The sequence below is a fragment of the Excalfactoria chinensis genome, chromosome 6 (assembly GCF_039878825.1).
Source record: "Excalfactoria chinensis isolate bCotChi1 chromosome 6, bCotChi1.hap2, whole genome shotgun sequence".
In the NCBI taxonomy this organism is placed as follows: Eukaryota; Metazoa; Chordata; class Aves; order Galliformes; family Phasianidae; genus Excalfactoria; species Excalfactoria chinensis.
Genome location: NC_092830.1, coordinates 23,177,623 through 23,204,480, shown reverse-complemented (window position 1 = coordinate 23,204,480; position 26,858 = coordinate 23,177,623). Strand labels below are relative to the sequence as shown.

General features: G+C 37.9%; 1 protein-coding gene across 6 annotated transcripts in view; it reads right to left on the bottom strand.

Annotated features, from left to right (window-relative positions):
• Positions 1-98: 98 nt before the first annotated feature.
• Positions 99-26,858, bottom strand: part of TBC1D12 (TBC1 domain family member 12) — a 49,199-nt gene continuing 22,439 nt past the window's right edge. For 3 of the 6 annotated variants that reach the window (XM_072339824.1, XM_072339825.1, XM_072339822.1), the window contains exons 2-14: positions 23,502-23,625; positions 17,618-17,674; positions 12,713-12,828; positions 10,427-10,509; positions 8,876-8,993; positions 8,428-8,534; positions 7,898-7,978; positions 7,396-7,490; positions 6,630-6,701; positions 4,733-4,861; positions 4,312-4,421; positions 2,730-2,988; positions 99-1,823 (exon numbers count right to left, since the gene is read on the bottom strand). In XM_072339824.1, the coding sequence (XP_072195925.1) occupies positions 1,755-1,823; positions 2,730-2,988; positions 4,312-4,421; positions 4,733-4,861; positions 6,630-6,701; positions 7,396-7,490; positions 7,898-7,978; positions 8,428-8,534; positions 8,876-8,993; positions 10,427-10,509; positions 12,713-12,828; positions 17,618-17,674; positions 23,502-23,625 (1,420 nt within the window). In that variant the 3' untranslated portion in view covers positions 99-1,754. The remainder of the gene's footprint in view (positions 1,824-2,729; positions 2,989-4,311; positions 4,422-4,732; positions 4,862-6,629; positions 6,702-7,395; positions 7,491-7,897; positions 7,979-8,427; positions 8,535-8,875; positions 8,994-10,426; positions 10,510-12,712; positions 12,829-17,617; positions 17,675-23,501; positions 23,626-26,858) is intronic. The other 3 variants (XM_072339827.1, XM_072339828.1, XM_072339823.1) reach the window with 1 other exon arrangement.

Sequence of the window (26,858 nt, the reverse complement as noted above, 5' to 3'; positions counted from 1 at the left end):
TTAGGGCTGCCGTGCTGCACCAGCACCGCGCGCAGCAACCAAGCGGGGCAGCAGGGCGGTTCGCTTTGTAACCAAAATATACTCGGGAAAGACTAGGCTGCATTTCTGCTGTAAGTTTTATTTACACAGGAATTGTTACTAGTGGTCTTAAAGGAAGGTTTCGTCCTTCTATTTACAGTTATATACAGATTTATACTTGAAAAGTAAGAAAACTGTACAAGATAACGCAAAAATATAAGACAAATTGGATCCAATTAAAGTAGTGAATACATAAGTTAGGAAAAAATCGGACATTTAGATTTCAAATTGTAATGTTATGAATAGTATATATGTATTTTTAAACCAGATAGCAACGTAATTACACCACACTAAATCTTCACCCCAATTATGTGGACTCTGCTTCAAACACCAGACAGCCAAGAACCTCCCGCACTTTAAAATACACCATCATGGTAATTTGGACTTGATTTCCACAGAGGGACCAGTTACAAAACCCACATGTATGCAATTTATTTACAGTAAATATTAGCAAAAAAAAAAAAAAAATGGACCAAAGAGTGCAAGTGCTCCTCACCTGCAGTGCTATCCATTTTAGGTTTCCAACCCCCAGAGACATGAAGTTGTTGTACAGTATCTTCAAGAACAGAAAGTGTTGAAAACAGCCACTGTGACACACACAGCGTAACCTCATTTCTCACAGCTAAATGATGTTAAAGAATTAAGAATCTCTAAACCATATGCTTTTCAGCTTTCAGTATTGCACACTAAGGAGAGAGTTTCAAGAAATACTCTGCATTATTCTGAAGTGCCTCCATCACTCTCAAGTGTTAAAAGCCAACACGAATTCTGCAGATAGTTAATCAGCGTGTAGTGTTTACCATCACACATTAGTGTATCTCAGCTAACAATGGCTCAACAAAACAAAACCTCTGGTGGCAAAACCCTTTCACAGAATACCCACCCCATTTTGAAGAAGCTGCACAACCAGCACACCAAAACAAATGCTTAACACCACTCAGTCTGAAAGCCGTACATCTGAAAATAACAGCCCTGGTCTTACCACTGTTTAAAGTTCGCGTGATTTTTGCTCTAACAGGTTTGGGCACAATACTTCTATGGTTCCTGAGTTAATTATTTTTGCCCAGACTGAAGAATGAAGCTGCAACTTAAAAACAACAACAAAAAAAACAAGTAGATAAGACAATACCCCTCCTCAAAATCATAACCATCTTGCACATGAACATACCAAACATCCTTATTTGGTCCTCAATACTTTCAAATGGTTCGTTTTGGAGGTAATATTTGTACCAAAGCATTTGGTTTGGATAGCAGTTTTGGAGCCTTCCAGATTCAGCATTTCCCTCATTCCCCCCACCCCAAAAAGTGCCTTTGTGGTATTTGTAAAAAAAAGTTATGCCTCAATTTTATTTTATTTTTTTTTAAAGTACCAACAGAAGTGACTAGAAATGTTTATTGCATTGAGCTGATTCATTTGAAGTATTAAATATGAACTCCCCTAGTTATCAGTTTCACAGGTTTTAGTATTCTGTGTGAAAATGAATCTTCCCATCAAAAAAGCTAATACTGGCAAAAGGGCGAAGACTTCATCAGTTCGTTACTCCGCTGAGAGCTGTGTCGTTTCTCTCTCACTTTTCACACTTTACTACAGTGATTTTCCACATAGAAGTGATGTGAGAAGTCCTTCGTCATCAAGTGGTTTTCCACATTTTCAAATGACCTCAAGATTACAATGATTAGCTTTTCAGTGCTGGGCTATGGTTCTTGTCCCCTTCTTTGTTGTCCTTCATAAGTGAGGCAAACACCTGAAAACAGATTTAATAGACATAGAAAAGTTAGCCCTACAAAAAATTATCCACAGCAATATTAGCATGGAAATAACTTTCTAAAATGAGACACTAAAAAGGAAGAGTCAATTACGTCTACATGCTTACAAAATCTAAAAGGTTTCTTCTACCGTCTTAGGGAAAGCTCATAAAAAATGATTAGGGAAAACTGATCTGGGAAGATACAACGAGGTAAACAATTCCCAAGTCCTCTTTTACTTTCCAGCTATTCCTCACATCTCAGTTGGCATTAGCAGTTGAGCCAAGAACAAAAGCCAGTTTTTCTGCCAAACCTGTCTGCTTCATCCTTGTACTTAGCTGTTTGATTCAGCAGCAATTCCAATTATTTCTCATACAGGTATTTTCCATCAGAACTGGGAGGAATTCCCACACAGGGATCAGAAGGTGGAAAATTATTTTAAAGACCCCACTATGAAGCTGTTTGAAGCGATTTTTTCTTCCCTTTTTATCTAATTGGGTCTTATTACAATTCACTTTAGATTATATTGAGTCAGTTTCAAATAGAATTTGGTTTACATGTTTGTCTTCCCATAGCGTAGCATTTTGTACTAAAAGCTAGGGATTCTTTAACAACTATTTGATCACTCCCCAAATTAATATACAGCACTGAATTTGCTTTCCAAGAGGAGGGAAAAAAGTAGCCATCTCAATGACAGAACTTGAGATTCTCTTTGAATACACAACCAGGATGCATCTCCCATCAGAGACAAGTCTAAAAACAAAATGACACATGAACATGCGTTCATGTGACACAACTGCTACCAACTGCTGTGAAGTCAGACATGTAGCACAGTCACTAAAAGTGCCCCATGTACATATGTGCGGGCATGAGTGTGTTTTCACATGTATATACATCAAACTCACCTGTGCCCATTTTTTGTTACTATTCTGCATCTGAATAGCTGCAATACAACTAAAAAGTTTTTCTGATGTAATGTCTTCTGGAAGTTTTGTTAGAAACTGTGCTATATGAATAAAGTCCATCTGTAGGAGAATATCTTCATATAACCGAAGGATCCCTAACCCTGTCCTAAACAAAAATTCTTCCCCATCTCTGCAGAAAACATCCCAGACACGACAGGCCAGATCAAGTGGCAACGACTTGCTGTAGAGCGTAAAAATCCTGCAATTGAGAAAAAAGGCAGAGTTAGAACTTAAGCTATTTCAGAAACATCGAACTGCAATACCTCCTTTAAATCTCAGTTAAATTAGCTAAGAGAGCAGATACTTTCTCCAAGCATTCCTACTTGTCTGTATTTCACATACACAAAAGTTACCATGTTTTCAATTCAGAATTGCTATTCCAAAACCAATCTCTTTCCATGCTACAAGCAATCCTCTATTTGAAAGCCATCTCCTCTAGGAAGCTATAGCTAGAGAAGTTACAAACATCTTTACACTCAAACAGGTGTCATACACAAATATGAACTTAAGCCACAACGCTCAAAAGTGTAATTTAACCCTTCTGATTATTTAAAAAATGCAGTCTAACAGCTCTGTTCGTCACTCGATTTTGAACTAATTTGATTTGAACTCATTCAAATTTGTAGTGGTTCAAAGCACAGTATTCTGTTTTGCCATCATTTATAGTGGAAAGTGGTTCAGGAAACCATGGAACACTCCTTACCGACAGCAATCACAACTGCTTCTACTCTCCCTTTGCAAGAGGGGCTCTTAAAGTCTCAAGGCCATCTTTGGAACACATGCAGGAATAAGAATCTTCACTTCTCACAAATAATCTGAAGCAGAGTATTCTAGGACTCAGTACAGCAGCACTACTTGAATAACACATCTGTATAACCTCTAGGCTGCACCATACTCCTGTCTCAGTGCTGCTATTGTATTATCTGAGCTCCTGCTAAGACTTCCCACTTACTGCAAAACTGCATCCTACAGCAGATGACAGCAGAAATTCCTCATCCCCAAGTACTTGGATGACATGCCATTTTTGTATTATTGAATTCTATCTAATTCAATTAACACTAATAGAAAATTCTAACCCATATAATAATGATATATGAAGAGATACTTTACAGACGCTTTGGCAGAAACATTCAGTATCTGGCAGCACTACACACACTTGAAAGATGCCTGCATTACTGGCTTCCATTACAGACAAAACAGTTCAGTACTTTCAAATATTCATTACTTCAAAATACTCATATTTCCAAGTTTACCCTTTCCTGTACTATATGCTGTATTTCATTGACCCTTTACTTTCAAGCATATATTCCTATTCTCTTACTTTCTTCAGTAGCTGATTTTGTTCATTTTATCGAGTTACTCACAATCAATCATAAACAAATACAATGTAGTAGCCTCCTCTCCCCTACTTATGTTTACATAACTGACTCATATCCGACAGGTGAGTAAAAGCCCAAACTATAGCAAAATATAAAGCGTTCCAGCACTTTAACACTAGGTTTGCTCTCTTTTCTGAACTCACCAGTCTATCAAATATATGTCTGGAGTGAGACTGTATGATTTGAAGTGAAGAAACAATTTGGGAAGATTTTCTTCAAAGAATACTTCAAAGGCTGCAAAGTATTTCAGCATCTGCAGAAACAGTAAAGCGCATCATAAGCGGTCATTAAAAGAAAGCTGAGTCATAAAATAAATGCCACCAAGACTTGAGGATCTCAGTATAGCACAGTATAACTCCTTAGGATAAGGAAAACAAGTGTTTCTAGAGGAAATGTCAAAACAGGAGAACACATTCTATGGATTAGTATCTGGTATTCTCAGTTTTGTAACCACGGGTTAGAGTTCTCCGTTATTCAAGAGGACAACATGAAGTTATCAGCAAGTCAAATATGCTTTAAGTCAAAAGAATACTGAGGTTCGAAACCAGAAAACTGTGTGCATACCATGCTGTGATCCACACGGAAAAAGGCCAGCTGGCATGGCTTGTTTAGAAGGTTAGCAAAGGCAATGAAAGCATCTGCTTCTTCCAGATTGAGAATGAGCACAGCAGCAATGAAGGACATCCCTTGTACCTTCAGGTGGGAAAAGCATCAGGCAAACATAGGTGAGTAAGTTCAGTATATCTTTGGAAATGCAAATATTTTTCAGCCTGCAGTACATCAAACACCATTACACATGATTTCCAGATGAACAAAAGCAACAAGGATAAATAACTTCTATACATGCAGCTATTTAGATTTCAACATGAATGTTTCTTCAGATGCAGGTTTCAGATGCATGATAGAAGTTCCTTGACTTGTAATCATGAAAACTCCCAGAACCTGGAATGCAAGAAAATGAAAACCACACAGGCTAGAAACAAGACACAACTTGGCTTTAAGTTCATTGTTAAGCTGTGAGAAAAGCAGACATGAGGAAAAATCTCACATATGGGACAGTTTAGACGCAGGCAGATACGTTGGAATTGAGACAAAATTCTGTTTTAGAACAGTCAATATGCATCTTCCCAATTGCTAAACAGCATTTGTTCACATACATAAAATTACTTTCAAGTGGTTAGCTGTAAGTTTTTACATTTTTGTGATTACTTTCTTATAAAAAACCACTTCAGTCTGCAATAAGTGGAGACTATCATTCACGTAGTTGTTAAGTGATAATCTGAATATTCATTATACTAAAAATAATTTTACCAATTTCAGCTGCAATTATGATAACTCTGCTGTTTCTAGGCATTTATGCTGCCTGCTCCTCATTTTAAAAATCCACTTAATATTTTAACCATGTAGGGGAAAAAAGTATTGATATGCATCAGAAACAGTCCAGCAGCTTTCCATTTTTTGTGATATGAATGGCTACAGAAATAAGACTAAACTTACTGTCATATTAACATGAAAAATGCGTGATCAGAAACATTCAGTGTAGCTGCAGTTGTATTATCTTTTCCTAGGGAGAAAGTGAAGCCCCATTCATGAAAAATTACTAATTTGCCCTTTAAAACTCCACCCTGGAACAAGCACCCTCAGAATCTGCAGTCTGTAATCTCACTTAAACACGATGGACTCCAAAAGTGATTTCATAGATGACAGAATTAAAGACATTAAAACATGAAAAAAAAAACAGCTAGATATTGATGCAGAGTAGTAAGCATATCTGACAGAGAGGAAAACACACCCTGGACTAAATAACATGCTGTTGCACAGATCAACCTCAAGTTCTTTAGCTCTAAAGCAATTACAACTTGTGAGAAGCATTCCTAGGATCCCTCTGAGGCAAAAAGTAAGAATAGCATTTGTTATTTATCTGCCTTCGTAGGCTGATACTGTTCAGATTTATTATTTTTTAACGTATTTAAGTTCTTGCTACAAACAATCTTATTTTCACTAAACTCCGAAGGAGCAATTAGCCTTCAATAAGAAAACCAATGTGGAGTTGCTGGATTTTAAAGATGTGACCTACTAAATCATAGGGCATTACTATGGAAATAGCAGCAGTGGCAACAACAGTGGGATAAAACAGGCTGAGCGCTTCCTGGAAGGCTGCTGGCAGATTTTTTTTGTAGATACTCTGAGTCTGACAGAGTTAGAATGCCATGTGAACAGAGCAATTTAAAAACAGTTCTTTGTGTGAACCAAACAGTATTCTCATCTGTCATATCAATACATTTTTAGCTATTTTATTAACCATAAGAATTACCAACACCGCAACAACTATCAAATGAGTAAGTGACAAGGTTTAAATTGTTTTGAGGTTCTAGTAGCATAAAGTTTAGAGAATCTACTTATCTAACAGACAAATATTTTAAGCACATCTGCTAAGCTATAAACATTTCAGAATACTTACATATCCCACATCCGGTCTATAACATGTATATGCTCCTAAAACACTGTGCAGAAGATCATGATAGGGACCACCCTAATTCAAGAGGAGAGAAGGGGAAAAAGAGCTTTTCAAAACCAGTTTATAAGTATAGGTATGTATCCAGCCAATATAGAAAGATACAAGAATATCACCAGTTTTTTACCCTACACATTACCTCATATGGTTTTGAGATGCTAAGGGAAAAGTAGCAAACTGATAATTTAATATGTCCTCATTTTCTGTTATATACATCTGGTACACAAACAGGGTTGGTTTTTCCTTTTGAGACACTGGACATTTTAATTCTTGGTAACCCAAGTTACCGTAATACAATAATGCAGATTATTTTATACGTTCTTGCATGCATATCTCCGTATAAAAATTATAAAACCTGAAAATGTGCACTGAAATGCATCTGGATTTATGTAGAAGCAATGAGAATATTCACAGATTGGCATACAAGTAATTTCATTAAACAGTAATAAGGAACTGCATGCAATTCTTGCAGGAGAAAAAGCCTTACTAGTCTTTCACTTACAAAACCACTTTAACACAGTAAGCATCCTAATTTAATCTAATCAGAAAAGGCATGACTCTTTGCTGTTGTATGTAGAAAAGGACCAAGTAATTTTACTTTTGTTTTACACCAAGAGCTTACAACAACTTTTCCATATTTGCTAGCTAGGTTACTCCTCTTGTTTAACTACTCAGATCTTTCAATTTATAGCTAAAGTTACAGAACTCTCACCTTCTGGAAAATATACAGGGATGGAAATGTGCGTGATATATCCAACTTAATTAGTTCCAGGCTGGCCTCACGATCAGCAACAGATGCACTAGCATCTGCAAACAAAACCAAAAGTCATTGAAAGTGATAAAATAATTCCACAGGCTTCAGACTAAAACTGCCACATGCATTTAAGGTCTTTCAGGACCTAAGGAAAAAAGCTGTTTTTTATTCTATTATATTTAGATATAAAACTTTCTGTATCCTAGGGCTGGCATTCTTTAAATCACAGCAAAGGTGGCAGCATCCACTCAAGAACTTTCAGAAGAATTTCAGCTGGGCCTTGAGTTCTCTTCCGTTTGTATTTCATCTAATTTTCTTCTGAATGCAGCCTGACATAAAAACAAGTACGGTACAACCCAGAGTATTTTAGCAAACATTCCTAATGCTGCAAATGCACACAAAGTAGTGAAACTGTGTGTAAAAATAAACAGGAATCTGTTTAGCATTCAGAAGGTCTTACCTTCTACGTCATTCTCAGAACTTGCTTCACTGAAGCTTTTCCATCGTTCTTTAGCTCTAGATAAGAAGATTTCATAGAGTTCTGCAAGTAGAAACACAATAATGAGATAAGAAAAGTCTCAATGCTATACATACTTGGCTTTGTTTTTCTTACTTGTTTCTTACCACTGAGGGGTGGGGAGAGCAAGAGGCAGATCCCTACTTTATGGTTACAATTAGCCACTGGAAATACCACCACACAGAGTTTATGCCTCTTTCTGTGGTGAATATTCAAACTACAGGAAAAAAATGTGAATGGACTGGAACACTTCCAATTCATCAAAAATATTAGTTAGGAACTAAACAATTCTCCCTCAACTCTTTTATAAAACTAAAACATTTTTAAAAGTTTTGAACTCTATTTCCATAACTTAGCAGGCTATGATTGTCTAATTGCAAAAAAAATACATCTAATTCTACGCAAAGAAATCCTAAATTTCAACTGAAAATAATCAACTGTATTTTGCCCTAATATAATACGTTAAGGCATACCGGGAGTGATATTTAACTCGTTTCCCACTGCTAGACTCCACACCTTCCCACGAACACTTGGTGGTAATCCTTGCCACCACAGCTCTCGAACTTTCCGGGTAGCACGCCTAGAACGGGGAGGCAGGGAAGAAAAGCAGGTGTATTATACATCTTGTTTTCTGAAATTACTGAGCAGCTTCAAAGAAAAATAGCAAGGTATTTCCCAAATCAAGATTCAATGATCGCTACTTATGTAGAAGTCCCAATAAAAAAAAATAATCCACAACACTGAACTCCCAAAAGCACATTTCATGTTGCTCTGTAACGATGAAATAATGTACTTTAATAATGACAACAGAAACTGACTTTGCAAAACAAATGGAAAGAAAAAACAAAGTATGTGGGTCCTCTGTTTCCAGAGAAGAGAGAAGCTACACTTGCTGGATTTACAGAGCAAAACTTCACTTACATGCCTTCCCAGTTAGGTAGTATTTCATTGACCCAAATCACCATAGCACTAGCAATATTGTCTTCTTGCTTGAAACGCTCTCTCATTATTTTCTTCCTTTTATGTGCTTCTTTAATTTCTGTTAAAGAAAACATATTCAAAATTCTGTTAGAAGTGATTAGGTAAGTAATTCAGCTGCCGTCTAATTATGTGGATTGTGGATGAAAGATCAAGGGTAAATTACAGTTGCAGATGAGCTAACCAATACTTTTCCTGATGATTGTAGGCAAGTATCAAAGTAATTCTATAAAAAACAGACATTATAAAAACAATGCAGGATGCAAACAAAATAGTTATTACAGGTTCTACTCTAAAAAATAACAATAAAAATGCAATACAAAGTTTCATGTCTGGTGTAGCTATTTCTACGCCAGATTTGCCCAGTTTATATTTTCTGTTAACTGTCAAATAAGGAAGTGCTGAGTTAAACCATTCTTCAAAACCATTAAATAGGAGTATTTTGTTAGAAATTGATCATTCGAAGATTCCCTCACGTTAAAATGGCTAGAAAGAACTGAGCTTTGCCATCACTAAAAAAAAAATCATTGTGAAATGGCAAGACATTTTCTATTTCTGCATGCAATAGACAAATCAAAAAAGAAAGCTTGCCATTCCTGGTAAACTTATATGGCTGAACAGCTTCATTAAGCTTTTAATGAAGCTTTGCGTGTAACAGCTGTTAATTTAATGAATACTAGGGCACACATACTAAAACATTACTCATCACTGGCCTTTCAAAGCTCATACTTTACCAGATTTCACTCTTCTCTTGAAGTGTATTTACGTCGTCATATGCCTTGGATTTCTCATTACATCTTTCAGAGCAAGCTGCTACAGATCCATAGAGGCTCTATGTGTTCGGGAGCTTATATCTGACTGACAACAGCCCAAGTAAAATATGCAGCACAAATTCTTAAAATAGCTTATTCCCTGAACACTAAAGCATGAGACTACAGAAGTCCTTTCAACAAACTATTCATAGATTGCCACAGTCCCAGATGAAACAAATCTTTTTAATTTAAAAAGCAGATCTAATGGAAGAAGATTCACAGATACAGGTGATTTGAAAAACAAGGTTTTCATCTGTCTTCAAAATGAAATTGGTATCAAATACCTGTAAATAAAAAATAATCTTTAAGCAGTCAGCTTTATTCTACTTCAGTTCTCAGCAAGTACTGCAGCAACACTGCTGAAAAAAAGGAGTTTAAGTATACAAGAAGTTTTCACACAGTCATATTATGCAAGTTGTTTAAAAAAAAAAACAAAAACAAAACAAATTTCCACTTTAAAAAGTAAAGCTGATTTTTGAACCTAGTTACATTCATTGTGCTGGATTAGGGAAAAAAAAAAAAAAAAAGGCAATTATGCTTGGCTTTTAAGTTATATGCACAAATGTGCCAGAAGATAATCTTGAATATTAAACAAGGTTGTTCTTTCTTGTACCTACTAGCCAGAAAATATTTTTGCTATACAGTTAAGTAGAATTATAGTGATGTTTAGCAGTTTACATACCTCGTTTTTTTGCCTCCGCCACCATTTCATCATATTCCTGTCGGTGACGTAAAGCCTCTTCCACTGATTTGGCAGGAAGATTTCTGAAAACAAGTTATTCCTGAATTCAGCATGCACAAATAACATACTGAACCGTTTCAAAACAGCTCCTTAATTTGGTTTCTCTCTAAAGCAAGCTTTGGAGTTCTCACACTATCAGTGCTTCAGGAACCACAGTGTAAGACTGCTATTTATTCAGAACTACCAGGTTTTTACTTCTGTTGATTTGCTGTCCTACAGCTTCCTCCAGGGCACAGCCAGGACATAAGAGCACTCTATCCTAAGCCACACTGTGGTACAGCCAAGATCTCTACATTTCTAACTTTTTCCTTTCAACTGACATAATTGTCATAATCTGTTTACGGTAGAATTCCCGTCTGCAACACCAGGGGGCCCGGGTTCGAATCCCCCCCTGTGGAGCAGGGGGTAGAAGTGCCGCTCTGCTACACAGAGGGCTCGAATCCCGGGAGTTGGACTCGATGATCTCTAAGGTCCCTTCCAACTCGCACGATACTATGATACTATGATACTATGATAATATGTCATAAATATATGTCATAATAATCTGTTAGAAGGGTTTATTCTTACTTGTCTGTCACCAGATTCTGCAGTTACTATATTTGTTGAACATCTGGAAATAATGTCCAAATTAAGTTTCCATGAAGCAATACAAAAATACTGATGTTCTTCATGCAGTTACTTATTCTGATAAATCTCTGCATGTGTGAGTTTCGATCATTAAGCATAATCAGATCTATGACTTTGTTTGTTCAATAACAGGTAAGGGGAAGATGGAATCACAAAAGAAAGGACAGAGCCCAATCACACTAATTCTAAGATTAAGGACACATGCTACAGAACTATCAATTAGACTGCTTCAATTTTTATTTTCTTCTTTCAGTTGCACAGTGATCCTGATTGCCAAATACACACTTCCTTTTGACTGTGTAGTCTCATTTCAGAAACAAAAATTGAACACGAGCTTTGGTCTCAGTTTCTTATCTAATCTTTATTTTGCTTTGTTTCACAATAAACAGAAGACATTTCTGTAATTTAACACAGAAAAAAGGATTATCTTATTTTTTACAAGTAGAACTGATCATGTTCTTAATATTTCAGAATTAACTGAGAGCACAATTTCTTTCAAGGCTGGCATGACAACATACTATATGTTTGGAATAGCACTCAGATTTGAAACGAGTAGAAAAGGCATTCTTATAGACATACTTCAGTTACTGTCCTTGTCTCTAACACAGAATAAAAGGAAATAACTCATTTACAAAAGCTAACGCTAATCTGCACCTCTGTTCAAGATATTTGCCAGATATTTCTGTCCTAGCATTGCAGGAGATTATACACCACTTGAGAGAATCTCCAAAGAAACACTTCTAATTGCCATTTCTTAATTGAAATTAACTGAAGCAAATGAGTGCCACCACAAGTTTTCTTGAGGTGTGATCTGAAATCTTTGATTTCTTTGCTTTCCTCACAGTATGTGTTCCTAGTCACCTTGCCCTCCTCTTTCTTTCAGACTGCTGAAGGCAATATAGCTGAATGGATCGAACAATGTTTTACTCATTTTTCATTACTGTTTTCAATTGTATTTAGTGCAGTTTTTGTTGCACCTACAGTTCCCATTTTGTTGCCTTCAACCGTAGTTTTAAGGAGCCCAGAGAACATAACTGCAGCAAGGAACAGTTTTAAGGAATTCCTTATCTTGGTACCAACAAAGCAATTAACTATAGTGGCCAAGTATCTTCATGTTAGAAATGTTTAGCACTCATTTTTTATTTCTTATGCTTCAAAAGCAAATCTTTTACCCATTATTACTTAATACTTCTTTCTTTTTCTGGTAGGCCACCTCCACATTTGCTGAGGTGCTAACTGCCACTATTAAGCCTTTCCTATTGATCTAGGAAAGTAATCGCCCAGAAAGAATGAAGGAGAAGGGAGTGCACACTAAGATGGCAGAGAAGAAATCCATAAGTCTTCAGTTGTTTTCCTGGTTAGGGGTACCTACAACACTGTCCCGGTACACAGCAGATAACTTACCAGTGACCCCCATTACGCTGAGAAAATTTCTCATACAGTCGCATATACCTGCATGTTCTTCTGGAGATATTTGTTAGCTTATTAAGTGGGATGGAATAATGCACATGCTTTTGTGTAAGAATTACGCTTCTGCTGAGATAAGCTTCACATCAACAAATTCAGCCATCATCAGATCGAGAGTAGAATTATACTTACGCTGGTCGATCCTCCAGAATCAAAGCAGTAGTTGAAAGTGGTTCAAATTCAATGTTTTTACGTCTTGCTGATGGAGGTGGAGGCTTATACATTCTTCCTGTCCGTGCTTCATATTCCTAAACAATATCATTGATAAAAATGAAATTTCAACTTCCCAACCAAGTGAACACTTACTAGTAATATTTACATATATAACATCAAATCACTTCAGACAGCAAGGAGTTAACAATACAAAGTGAAATTATGTATCACAAGACAATGCAGCTTTTCAGAACTACTAAACAAAAGTGACTGAGAAGGCAGTTTCTTCTATCAACTCAATATTTAATCTATTCTAGGTTCAATGTTACTACAGAAAATCTAGGTATGAGTTATAGTTAGAAAACCTGCATAATCTTCCCATAATAGTTTGTGAGCAAGTATATTTAAATAATCTGCAAACTGAGTAAAAACACACTAACCAACAATATGTGTTACAATTTATTTCCTCTTGTTCCTAGCTCCCCTTAAGATGCGGTACTCTTCTTGTCCACAAAGCCTTTACCAAGACCACTGAACCCATTACCTAGAACCACCTATTCTGTACTCAGTGACAGGACAATATTTAGAATTACGGTCTGTTTCACATCATTTATCTCCTCAGAAGTAAAAACATGCAATCTACTTGAAAAATTTAAGAGTCTTTAATACACAGATTGAGGAAGAAAAAGAAACTATTCCTTTTCCCACAGAGCAACACACAAAAACAAATATGAGGCAATCTTTAGGAAAAAAAAGCTTGGCAGAGCAGAATGAAAGCCTCAGAAATTACATATTCCCTCTTTAACAGCCCCTGTAAATAAAATAATTACTGCCAAATTACTGAAGAACCTGCTCTTTTAGTTAAGTGAATTTAAAAAAGTTTGTTTGTGAGAAGACTTAACTTCTTCCCAAGCAAAGGCAGCTTGTGGATTCATATTTTTAGGCATGAAGGTTAGATAGATAGGTTCACTACACATCTTCTGTGTGCTGGAATTCAAACAGAATGTTAGCATATCTTCTAAAGAAAACAAATTCAAGGTATTTCAGTGAAGTACTTTCAAGTTAAGTCACCAAAAATAAAAATAGGTTACTAGTTAGGTCATATACCTTCCCAATCAAACATTCTTCTATAAAAACTGCTCCTCTCACCTAATGCGTAGTTCCTCATGCATATTTATTCTTCCAGGAACAAACAGAGGACTTTACATGTTTGGTGTTCACTAGCGGCATTAAACAAACATAGCTGACAATTTTAAACATAGCTTAGAGCTCTGTACACAGTTGAAGTCCATAAAGATAAATGGGAAAATACCTCTTATAAAAGCGATAACACAGCTTCAGATTTCCAGAGAAGACAAAGTTGATTCACTTTAAGGTGGCTTAAAGATTTCTGCCCATCAGCCTTTTTAACCTACCTATTTCAATGATTTCAGACAAGATCTTTTTCTTCCATGTTGAGCATAGTCCAATGCAGTGGTCCAACAAGCATGACTGAGGAAGTCATGTAAAACTCCCCACAAGAGAAAATCACCACAGAATCAGTGAAGATGAATGGGACCCAGCGCAGCTCCCCGCTCAAAGCAAGGCTGAGAAAGGCCTTGCCTAGCCAGGTTCTGAGCGACCCCAAGAACATACATGCTTGGGAGAGGGATAGCACTCAGTATTCCCAAGCAGGTTCCCAGCCAAGTACTAGACAGGCCCACCCTAAAAGCTTCAGAGATCAGAGGCCCAGCTGTGCTTCCAGTGGTACAGCCACATGCAATAGGCTGTACAGATTTCCTACAACAAAATCCTCTCGGGAAGGGTAATTCCTAAGACAACCTTGATCAAAAACAACATGCATCCAATATCACAAATAACTTCAACAACTGGATTTAAATAACTGTTGTTAATTCTACTGTAGTTTACACAAGCATGAGAAAAATTAGTAAGTTCAAAATTCATTGTATAAATGAACATGTATATTTTAAGAGCCTAAAATTATTTAATCCAGCCTCAAACCATATGACATTACAGGCACTCTGTCTACCTTGTATACGTCAGGCTACCGTAGTATATTCTTAATTGGGAGTGATAGCAGCCCATAGCCAGCATCCAGCCTGCAGTACTGACGAACAGCAGCATTTCCATATCTCAAATTCTTGACCAAATTTTACACTTTCTGGCACTTTGTCACAGAAGTGACAAAATTAAGTTCACTGGGTGGTCAGAGATGAAGAAGTTGAACTGGAACCAACTTTTTTCCCCATGAGAATTAGGTACAGAGGAATATAAGTTAAATAAAATCACCAGAAACCATAAGAAATGAAGTCATTCTCACCATCTTATTACAAGCTGGACATCTGAATGATACTAGTGTCTTTGGCTGTCATATATGCTAGGAACTGACACACTTATCAAAGCTAACAGGTAAGAAACAGGTAAGAAAAGGCATAAAAATCTTCACAGTGATTTCCACAAAAGGAAGAAGTCATAACCTGACTGTACTCCTGGAACTACGAATGCTTTATAAGCATCTGGCTTTTTGCAGTGTGAAAATTCTAAGCATTAGTAGAAAACAGCCACCAAAATAACTTCAAGCTCAAACTGTCAAGGTTGTACATTTCCCTAGACAAAACATACTCTAAATATCAGAGCTTCCACATGGAAGACACTTCTTGCTCAAGAGACATATCCACTAGGAAAGACCGGATACAAGAATCTTCAGACATGCATGAAATTCATTAATTCAAAAAAACTAAAATACTCATTCCTTTTTTGGGATGGGTCTCTCCTTGTGTTACTACACTTAAAGATTCCAATAAGCATTTGATAAAGGATCTGAAATACACAACACTGGATAAAAAGCTACAGTTGACACAGAATTTTACTTGAAAGGTAAAAATGCAATTTAAAACATTTGACAAGGCAAGAACATAAGATGCAGGACATAGCACACAGGATAGAACGATTGACAGCTAAGATTGCAAGATGTGTTCACAAGAGGAAAAATAACCATTTCGGAAGCGTTACATGTATCACAACAGAGAATTTCATTCCTAAAAATTCTTTATGGCAGCGTATCTCAAAATAGATAAAAAACAATTATCAGCTTTAATAGCAAGCAAAAATAGTTCATAGAATCACAGGATGGTTGGGTTGGAAGGAACCTCAGAGCCCATGCAGTCCAACCCCATTGCCATGGGTTGGGTACCCTCCACCAGGTCAGGGTCCAGGGCCCCATCCAACACAGCTTTGAGCGCCTACAGGGATGGGGCATCCACAGCTCTCTGGGACACAGTGCCAGAGCCTAACTATCCTTTGAGTAAAAAATGCCCTCCTAATATCTAATCTAGAAATTACTCATCTTTTAATTGTCTCCTTATTAATGCCAGAACTGCATCTTTTCATCTACTGTCATTCATAAAGCTTCAAACAAATTAAAAGCATGTTTTTCCTGAAAAACGCTGTGACAACTTAGTAAGAGCACTTTGATATGCAAACAGACTAGAATTTCCAGTTTTTATTCCTACAGAAATACAGATAAGCCTATTAACCTAGACAGGTAATAGGTAAATGGGGCAGGAAGCCTTTTGCTATTAGAGCTGCCTTTGTGTGTATAATAAAAATACTCCAATTTGCAGCTTTTTAAATTTCCTTTTAAAATTGAGTCTCTTAGGAAGGCACCCTACATCACCTTGGTAAAACTGGTAACTAAGTTATTTAAGCAGAAATACTACATCTTGCACACTGTACTCTAAGTTATATGTTAAAATTACTGAACCAGAATTGACTATAAGTCACTTAAAACAAGATGGTGTTTAGAATAGATATCATCGAAAGATTCTTGAGTCATGCTCTAGGTATTTTATCAGAACTAAGAAAGCAGATGCTTTCAGACAGAGCAGTACATTTGTTTCTTACTTCCCGATTATAGGCAGGGAAGGATACCGTGTCTCATGTAATTGGAGAGAACAACCAAATGGATGCTGAAAAGTTTCTAGATCAACCTTCCAAAGTCACAACATCTGTCTCCCATCTTTAACTTACTTTATTTTCCTCAAATGGATCTTTCACAAGTTGCCTCAAGTTTCATCTTTTGTTGCTCACAAAAACACATGAAGCTATGGGCTTCTGGGCCCAATAAAGAAGAGATGAGAGAACCTGAACCACGTAACATGAACCACAGGCATCATATATCAGCGAGCAGTCACATTACTGCTCTGTTTCACATACAGTAACAGATCCACAGAATGAAAAGCAGTGAAGTCGTGCTATTCCTGTTTAACATCAAGTCTGGGATTACTGAACTGTTTTCAAAGAGGCAGATGCATTGGACCAATTTCAGAAGCAAACCAGTCTCAGCAAACGGAAGATATAGCACCACGTAACAAGAGTTTCAACAGGCACACCTTTCTACAGTTCCAGTTTTATACTGGAAAATATGATTAAAAGCATCTGGAATTCCGAAGCACTACTGCTCATGTGACTTAGAGATGGGAAAAATAAGCTTAGAGGATATCAATTTGTCAAATCCATACAGAGTGTTCAAAAATAAAAACGTAAGCCATTTTAACAACTGTTACCATTAAGTATGGACGCACAGCAATCATAGGCAATGCTAGAATTTGACAGTAATTTACTCCACCTTCTGCTATTCAAGAACATGCAGTATGTTAGTAAGCAATAATACTCTATCACTTGAAGTTGTTAGTGAGATTCATGTGTGAAAGTTATTTTTCTTTTTTTTTTTTTACTAATGGTATCTAATGAGTTGATGGTTAGTGCCATAAAATATTCATGCTACTGTGAAAATGTGATGTTTGTTCTATTTTTAATGAGTGCTACATAGTCCCATGCATGGCATTGAATACAACTAAAAAAAAAACATATTAAATTCCATACCCCTGTGTTTAACAGACTGAGAGCAGATATTGACGCAAGACTGCCAGAATTGTCATCCTAATGAGAAAAACAGAAGCAAAGCCTTAGTGAATAAATGAAGGAAAAGACCATTATAATACAGCAACATGCAAGCTGAGGTTTAAATTCATACATCAAGTGCTTATCTTTAAAGAATAGATGCAGTCATTCCTCCTCCTCCAGCCCTCAAAATACATAAAAACACAAAGACTACACACTTAAGTAAGATGCGTACATGGTCCCATTGGGTTATTTTAAGTGATGTTATATAGTTTATTCCAACAGCACCTTTTCTCAAAAGGAGATCTTTTTCCATAGCACTTTGCTCAAGTGAGAAACAAAAGGTGTTGATGTAACATCCCTCCCTAGCCCACACCACCTGTAAGCGTGTTCAGCACTACCTTCAGCAGGTACACTGTGAGAAAGAACAAATCATGGTCTAGAATTTGACATTCCAGAAACTGTTAGCTCTGAAGCTGCATTTCCATGATTAATTTTTCATTCCGTTCATCTTACACTGCATTTTGCACCCAACTGAATACCTTTAAGCCCCACTTTTCAACACTGCAGTCTGACAGTATTTTTACATTGAAAGCTCAGAAGTGCATTACACTTCAACCTGACCAACAAGCTGCTGAGAACCTGGACATAGCTGTAAGGCTCTGAACAGTCACTTGGGTTACAAGGGACAGATTTAAGATTATAAATAACAATGTGTAGTCCCTTATACTGTATTTGAACAAGGTGATCAGGCAATAGTATGTCCAGGAGACCCTATACCCACACAACCAAAGCCCTGTAGGCTTCCATTCTAGACTGAACCCAGCTATCTAATGGAAAAGCTTAAGAGGAGCGCCTAAACAGGCAAAGCCATTGCTCACAAGCATTTTATTACAGTACCAGGAGGAGTGAGAGGAATCAAGCTCTTTATCACAATTTCAATGTAATTTCTGTCCTCCTCTTGCACCATGCATACCACAGAAGAAGAGAAATCTGAAGGCTTCCATCTATGCTGCCACACTACTTTCTCCTTTTCAGTATGGAAATACGATACCAGCCTCAGAAAGATAAAGCTTATTTAAAAAACAGAAATTTTAAAGCATGTGCATCCTTACCACGTCAAAAGCATCTTTTTGCTAATTCCTACGCTCTTGGAATTTGATCTAGCCAACCTGAACAATGACTTTGCTACCACAGCACATCAAGCTAAGCAAGCTGTCTGCTAACTCTGCAAAACCTTAATTCTTAAGAGAAGAAAACACAATTCTTTTGTCACCCTTTGCTGAGGAATTCAAAGGTGCAGTAGAAAAGGAGTTGTACTGTCAAAAAGCAGACCCAGAAGTCCTCACTGATTAAGTTTTCCTTGTCAAAGCAGATGGGTAAGTTTTTGTAGCTGGGCTGTATTTTATGTACTTTCTGCAAACAGAGGAGCATTTGTCTGAGATCCCACAAGCTTCATTACCACTTTGTTGACAAGATAATCATTACTGAAGCCTAAATTACAGGGGAAGGTCTTTGAAACATTTCAAAACACAAATGTTTTACCTGTAGTGCAGCATTTCTGACTGCACGTATGCTCTGGAAAGATGACACACATTTCTTGAGAATCTAACCACTACCACATCTGCAAATAAGAATGTCACAGTCTTTTCACTCCTACTAGCAGACTAAATGCTATTTAGGTGCTACAAGACTTAACAACACATTCATTGTCCATCCCCATCTCAGGGAAATTTGTTACCGATGTATTTCTGACTGTATCTGAGGAACAGGCAGAACTCTTGCCTTTCTCCTTCTATCTTTCCAGCAGTATGTGCAAGATGAGCCAGCGTGACCTCTATCTAGATAATCACTCACGGAAAAACTTTCAGCCTTGTATTTACGTACTTTTCAGATATTCCATCCTTAGATTCATTGACAAACACATCACATGCTTTAAAGCTTCATGCACAGTTTAAATTGGAACCACAGTGACTGGCTTGAAGTATTACTATTGGAAGTCAGAAGGCCTGAGCTGTCTGAAGGCTGATTGAAAACGCATCTGTTTCTCTGAAGAGAAACCTCAGACAATTCTTGGCCCTGTGAGACCATGGGAGTTGTGCTGATTCAGTGAATGATTTCACTGTTAGATTTCAGATGGGATATAGCAACATCAGAAAAATATGCACGAGTTTATTAGCCCTCATATACAGGTGGTGTTTTTGTTTGTTAGTTTTTGCTTTTAAGATTTCACAGCAAGCCAAACCGAGTATTTTCAGAGGTTAGCTGTAGGAAACAAACTACATTAGACAGTCATCTAAATCACAGTTAACACTGAATTGAAGGTCTAAAGTTAATAACCAGCCATCTTGTGTACAAGGCAACAGCTTTTGGAAAAGATTATTTTACTTTACTTCCAAAGAAGCAATCAATAAATTACTGCAACCTTTTCATGTGTCAGATCTGAACAGAAGCTCCCCTTCATATAAGGCTGTTACTGGCTGTACTCCGTTAAACTCCGTTAAAACTCTTGATGAAATGAATATGGTATATGCTTCACTTCTGTTTGCCTTGCAGCACATACTCTCACATTCTGAGTTTACCTTAACTTGGGCATATTAGGAAAAGGAAGTTTCACACCTTTAAGCAAGTTAACAAAAAAAAATATTCAAGAGTGCTTTAATAAAAGAGCTAAAATAATGGTTTAACATTGAGAATCACTTTGATCACTAATACAGACTTCTTTAACCACAAGGACAAAAAATTAAATTCAGTTTGCTTTTCCAAACAGAACTTGCCCTTCAGTCAGTACACATCATCCTGCAAATCAGTTCTGGCTTCAGATGCTTCTGTGTTAGAATACTTTGGAGGTCTAATTGAAAGCAGATTTCTTTACAGACTGAAAAGAATGTACCCAACTGATCATTAATGACCACATATGTCTCATAACAGCTGGTTTTATTAGCTGCAGTTCATGAAAAAAGGCACACTTCCTAAAATCATCAAATGCATGTGACATTTGCAACCCTAAAGAGTTGCTATTTTCCCTTTTTTTAAAAAAAGAAAAACAACAACAAAAACAGTGAAGGAAGGAAGCCCAGAGGAGGGAGATGTCCAGTAAAAGAGTTGGCCTCAATCACATCCTGCCTGGGCAGCTCCAAGTCCAAGGGGAGCAGTGCATGCCAACAGCTGAGCGCCGGCAGAGGCAGCTGCCAAGACCTTTCAGCCTCTGGCCCACTTGGAGCTCAAGCACTGCACCCTGAGCATGCTGATGGCAGTGCAGCTGCAAGGGGCTCTGCCACCTCCACAAATGTGCAGGCTCAGCGGTGTGCTTTGGGCAGAGTAATTATCTTCCACATATGCTATCAGAGAAATTTACAGTTGTGCACATCAGACAGTCTCTGAAGGCAGAGTTGGCTACACTGTTGTCTGAAAAATGCCTGAAAGAGTATCCCAAATTAAGTTTCCAGACTTCTGGAGGAAGTTATTCAAGACACTGCAATCACTACCAGACTCCTCTGCAAAGTTATGCACAGCAGCCTCTCCTGACAGACTGTGAGCCACAATTATGCAGTTACGAATTTACTGCCATTCTCACCAAAACAGGTAACAAGGGAGGCTTTTGCCAGCCAGGACAGAAACATGGAAATTTAAGAGCAAGGCTCATCACTTATCAAGTAGCAGAATAGTGGTGAATAGGACAAATTAAGCTTGTATCAGCTTTTACAGGCCTTGTAATTGCATTCTTGCCTGCACCCCTTTTGGTTCCATCCTCAATAGTGAAGAGCTGAGTCTGGGGACTTCACTCAGTCACTCACAGTACAGATGCTGTTTTCCCACTCATTGTCAGTAACAAAGAATGTCTCTATTCATTCCATACTACGGCCAGATTAACAAATTTGAATGCTTTTGAGGAAAAACTATTGCCTTTTCTTCAAAGACATATGCACAAGGAACTATACTGTAACTCTTACACACAAGACACTTGATTTATGTTAAATATGGATACATCAGGGTTTGACTCTCAGTTTAACAAGAGAGTTCTCAGATACTGCAGATCTAACACTGTACTAAATATGCCATCAGTCAGGATCCTTCCTTTCACAAGTGCAGTTTTTCAGGACCATGATGCTTTATCTAGAGACCATACATACATTATCTGAGTTAGAACCTAGTAATATTACCCATTACTGATACAACTCTCTAGATTACACAAATCTGATCTTAATTCTGCAACCACTCTAACATAAGCCACACAAACAGTCTCCAAGACCAAATCAATTATGTCTAAAGACAATACGCTGTTTAAATATTTCTGCTTTTCTGACACTTTGGAGAAGTTAAAAAAGCCAGATTTTATCATTTAAAAGGAAAACAGTCACTAAGAGGCAACAGGATAAGAAAAATATTTCTGCAGAATTTAACTCATTTGTCAAACAAACATCTTCATTGCTAGAAAATGGGAAGCAGATGATTGGTAAGCATTGTGCATATGCTCATTCCACAAGATGGATGAGACATCTGGATTTCCAGCACAGTATTTTCATTGCACAAGGCCAAGAGCATTCATCTGCACACAAACTAAATACACCTGCCCTCTCCTGCCAAAAATGAAAACATTTCCATAAGAAAAGTGTATTTCAAAGTAGTGAAAAAGCATCTAGTTTAATTCAGAGTAAATAGCACTTGCAGCAATACCATCATTTCCTTATATTACTACATTTCATTGTGTGACAACTCATTACACTGAAGTCCTTCAAAAAGAACCTCTCATTTTTCACTTTAGTTGCTCCCAAAAGGCCCTCTTTCACCATGAAGCTCTTTCCAGGAGATGGCTGAACACTGCTTCATTCACAGCTATTTGCACCTGCCAAACACATCAGCTCATATGGAATTTAAGAGAGGAGACAAAGAAAAAAGCAGCTCAAGAGATTCAGTTACTGTTTTCATTAACACAAGGGACATTCATATTTCTTAACTGAACAAATCTTTCAGCCTTAGCATTGTACGTTAACTTTACTGATACATTACCAATTCCTCACCTTTAAAGACCAAGCTGTTTTTATTATTATTTCAGCCACTGGAGTGAAAATGTAGAATCAACACAGTAACAGAACTTGGCATTAGGGGACAGAAATTGGAACTATTAGTACCCCAGTAAATCCCAAACAAGTTCAACTTGCACTGCTGCAACTATTTTAAATTAAACAAACAAACAAAAAACAACCTCAAGAGATTAAAAAAAAAACACAACACCTTAAGTGAAAGGATGACACACTTCAAAATGCTACACAATTTTTCACCAGTTACTGACACAGCAAGTCTACAGGCAAGAAGCAAGGGCTATGGAAAGGTGAGCTAGATCCAAAAAGATCAGTTTTGTAACACGGCTACTCAGGAATGCCTTTAGAGGATAAATTTTGCTGAATTATTATCTAGCTTGCATAAAAAACAATATAGAAGCCTAACTAGGCTCCTATTGCACAAAACAGGCAAATTAACTCAGAATTGAACCTTAAAGCAAGACTACAGTATTTTGCAATCTTTTTACCATTATAAAATTGTAACATATTATTTGAGGCAACATTTTATGGATAATTAGTAAGAGTGTTGATGTTTTGATTTAAACAGCCATAAAACAGTTTTAATGTTTACAGTGTTTACAGTTCTGAACATGTACCGATGTTTTATAAGCACTGAGATGTGCTGAGAAATGTAACAGTCATAAAGTTCCAACTCTTCCTTCTCAGTAGGTAGCCTCAAAGATTCTTCCCAGAGCACCCTATGGCCACACAGCACATATATGGAGATAATGGCAACAAAGCTGCAATACCTATGCATTAATTCTTGCAAGCTTCCTGCCTAGAGGCGTGCGATGTCCACTTACCTGTTGAATTATTTTGGAGTCCTTAGGAAGGTTTTCCCTGGGGGGGACTTTTCCAAACAACTTCCAGCCAGGAGCACTTTGGACAGCAGGTTTGAGTTCCTTTGTCCTTTTAGTGAAAAAGTTTCTGGGGGAAAAGAAAAAAAATGGAAAAAAAAAAAAGGTTTTATTTTTGTTTACTGTGAGCACATAAATACTTTTATCTACTTCGAGCTTAAACTGAATTCACCGCTGCAGGGATTTACTGCTCATCAAACGCAACATGCTACCTTCTCTTTCTCTTTCAAATAATTAACTTGAAGTGAAGTAGCTTTCATTGCAGTCACTTGGATACTAATACAGAATTACTTAACATTCAATTTAACCTTGGAATCCTAAGCTACTCTGTGCAATACCAAAGCTGCTTCAGCAATACAAACACTTCCCCAAATGCAAGTCCAGAGCATGCAGCAGCTTCTACATTTTCATTTGAGGCTTAACAGGCTATCTGAAAACTGAAGAGCAAAAAGCTGGAAGTCACTGCACGATATGCTGATTTAAAAAAGAAATGAGGAACTATTACATTCACCAACACTTTCCGCAAACTCTCTTAAATTTCTTGAACTTCCATAACACGGACCAGAAAACCAGGGAAGACGCACGCAGCTCCAGTTTAGCAGATATCCTTTGCCGATGCCTAATGCAGTTACACTCAAGCAGACAGGCGACTATGCTGCTGAATTAGTCTGTAGAAAGCCGCCCATCACGTGGTCATAGTAGCAACCATTTTTTTCCTGTCCTCTGTTCTAAGTCCAAGATCCTTCCTTGATATACTTTCTCTAAGTTACACCACTCGCCTCTTTCCCCTTTGCTGTCTCCCTGTACTCACTGCAACCATGCGGGTGTGCTGCATGTGCTATGGGATGCTGCCAGCACCACCTGGCAGCTCTACCTCACTGCTGCCCACCCTGGGGAAACTGGAAGATTTAACCCGGATGGCAACCTGTCACCATATCAGAGCTGGTTTATGATTAACCAGGAAGCTGATGGATTTAACAGTACAGTGTGTAAACATACAGAAGGCTTTAATTAATATCTCCATTAAAAAAAAAAAAAAACAAAACCAAAAACAAAAAAAAGAAAAAAAAAACCAAAAAAAAAAAAAACATGCTTGCAGCTCTTAAGAAATTTCACTTAAAAAGCCAACAACACAACCCTAACACTAAAACAAGCTTTCCAGAATATAGTTCCACACATTCTATGGTGTAGTGAACTAAGGAAAGGCCTGTTTTTGCTTTTCCATGAATGTACAAGTGAAAAAATATATCATTTGATTTGGAGTTCCATAAAAGTCTGTTCTTTCTGAAGGCAAAAAACCCGATCAAGCTTTGCATCATTTGTCAGAATCAACCTCACATGGGAATTCTAATGCAAGAGTAATGAATGGGAGGTCTACAAATAAGCTTCGCTTAACTCAGGATGGAAGCACACTCAATACATTATTTTGGCAGCTAACAGCATCTCATCTTTTCATGTGCTGGTGACAACAGTGAAGCCTTACAAAAGTGTTGTTTAATGAACAGCATCTGCAAACGCTTACAGACTGCATTCACTGAGCTGCAGGAAGCGCACTGCATTTGCTGCTTAGAATATTCATGAGCTCTGCAGATCCCAGGAAAAGTCCCAGAAAATCACATTTTGATCAGGAATCTTAAAATCCACTTGAGAATTTCAAAACTTGTTGACAAACCTACACTGCAAAATTGAGCAATGATGCTTGCTGGAGAAGGAAAGAGGCACCACATTGACTCACTGAATGAAGTTCCACTTCAAAGAAGCCCAGGGACAGTCCCAGTGTTTCTCCCTTCTAGCTGTATACGCTGTAATGCACAGAAGTGCTCTCAAACCATACACCTGCTGAAGCACCAGAAGAACACCACCACCTAAAGCCACTGAATAGAATATCATCACTACAACATAGCAAGAAATGTATACTTAACAGGGTTTGGGTTACACTATGGGTTGCCACAATCACAGTTACAGCAGCTGCAGTGACACACCTAGGGGCATTGTTCTCTCCTTACCTAATGAGGCCTGTGCCCTCCTGGGACCAGCAGCACACAAACTGCTTGTTTCCACCCTGCTTTTCCCTACCAAATCACTTTTGTTGCTAAGATAAATTGGTGAACTCCAAATGCTGCTTGAGTGGCACTTTGCTACTGTTAGAGTGGAATCAGACATTGTTTATCTTCCCTTCCCGCAGCTCTGTGGCGTGCAGGTAATACTAGGTTATGAGTGTTTCACAGCTTTGGACGCCCAACAAAAACTGCAGCTGCTTTTCAGTCCACTCTCAACACACATCCTTGGGTTTTCAGTCTCCGCTTTGAGACTCAGAGCCTGCCAAAAGACTCATCATGAAAATAGCTCTGCTGGTGTGGAGATACAGTGCTGTATTATTGACAGCAATCAACTTTATTTTTCACCTCCCGTTTGAGTCCAGCAATTTTAACAGTAACACTAAGACACAGTGCTCACAGCCTTTTCTGCCTTCAGCCCTCTAGCTTTAAATCAAAGTGAGGATTCTGATTCAGCTTTCCACTCCCACCATAAAACCACAACCCGCAGCCCATGCACTACATTGTGGTTAGTCTGAGGGCAACAAGAATAGAGAGGCTGCTGGGCAGTCTGGGTACAGAGAAGCAGGAGGTGACAATTGTGCTGGAGCCGCAACAAAAAAGAAAACAGTGAAGTGCAGCGCAGTTGTGAAGTAGGAAGTTAAAATGCAGTCCTAGTTAAGTGGGACTTAATGCACATTGTTCAAGTACTTCTAATGTAACTATCCAGAAAACCAGCCCAGCTGTTTAGACAGCAAATCTAGCAATGCAGCTACAACCAGATGTTCTCAAGGCAGAGCAACCTGACAGCAATCAGTCAGTCAAGGCACACGGAGGTCCCAGCAGGGCTTTGCCTCCTCCATCACAGTAGAGCTGAGGCACCATTCTAGGCACCATTCTACTTCTTCTTGCATATCAGAGAATCAGATCATCACAACTCCACCCAGGGAAACACTGAGAAAACAAGATTTGAAAGCAACCAGAACCAACATAGGAAGTGAGAGCTGATTCTATTTTCCTTTTTAATGAACATCCTAATACCTGATATTAGACACCACATAAGACAACTTTTCACATTAAATCCAATAAAACAAGACGCCAACAGGAAAGAAACGGCACCACATCCATCACGGTGAGCTTCCTCTCTCCCTCCCACATAACATTTTGTCACAGAATCATGAAAGCTCAGGAGGGAAATCCAGCACGGAAATAATGATGCAAACGAGCACCCTGGAGGAGTACAAACAGCTCAGAGGGTGGTGGTGTG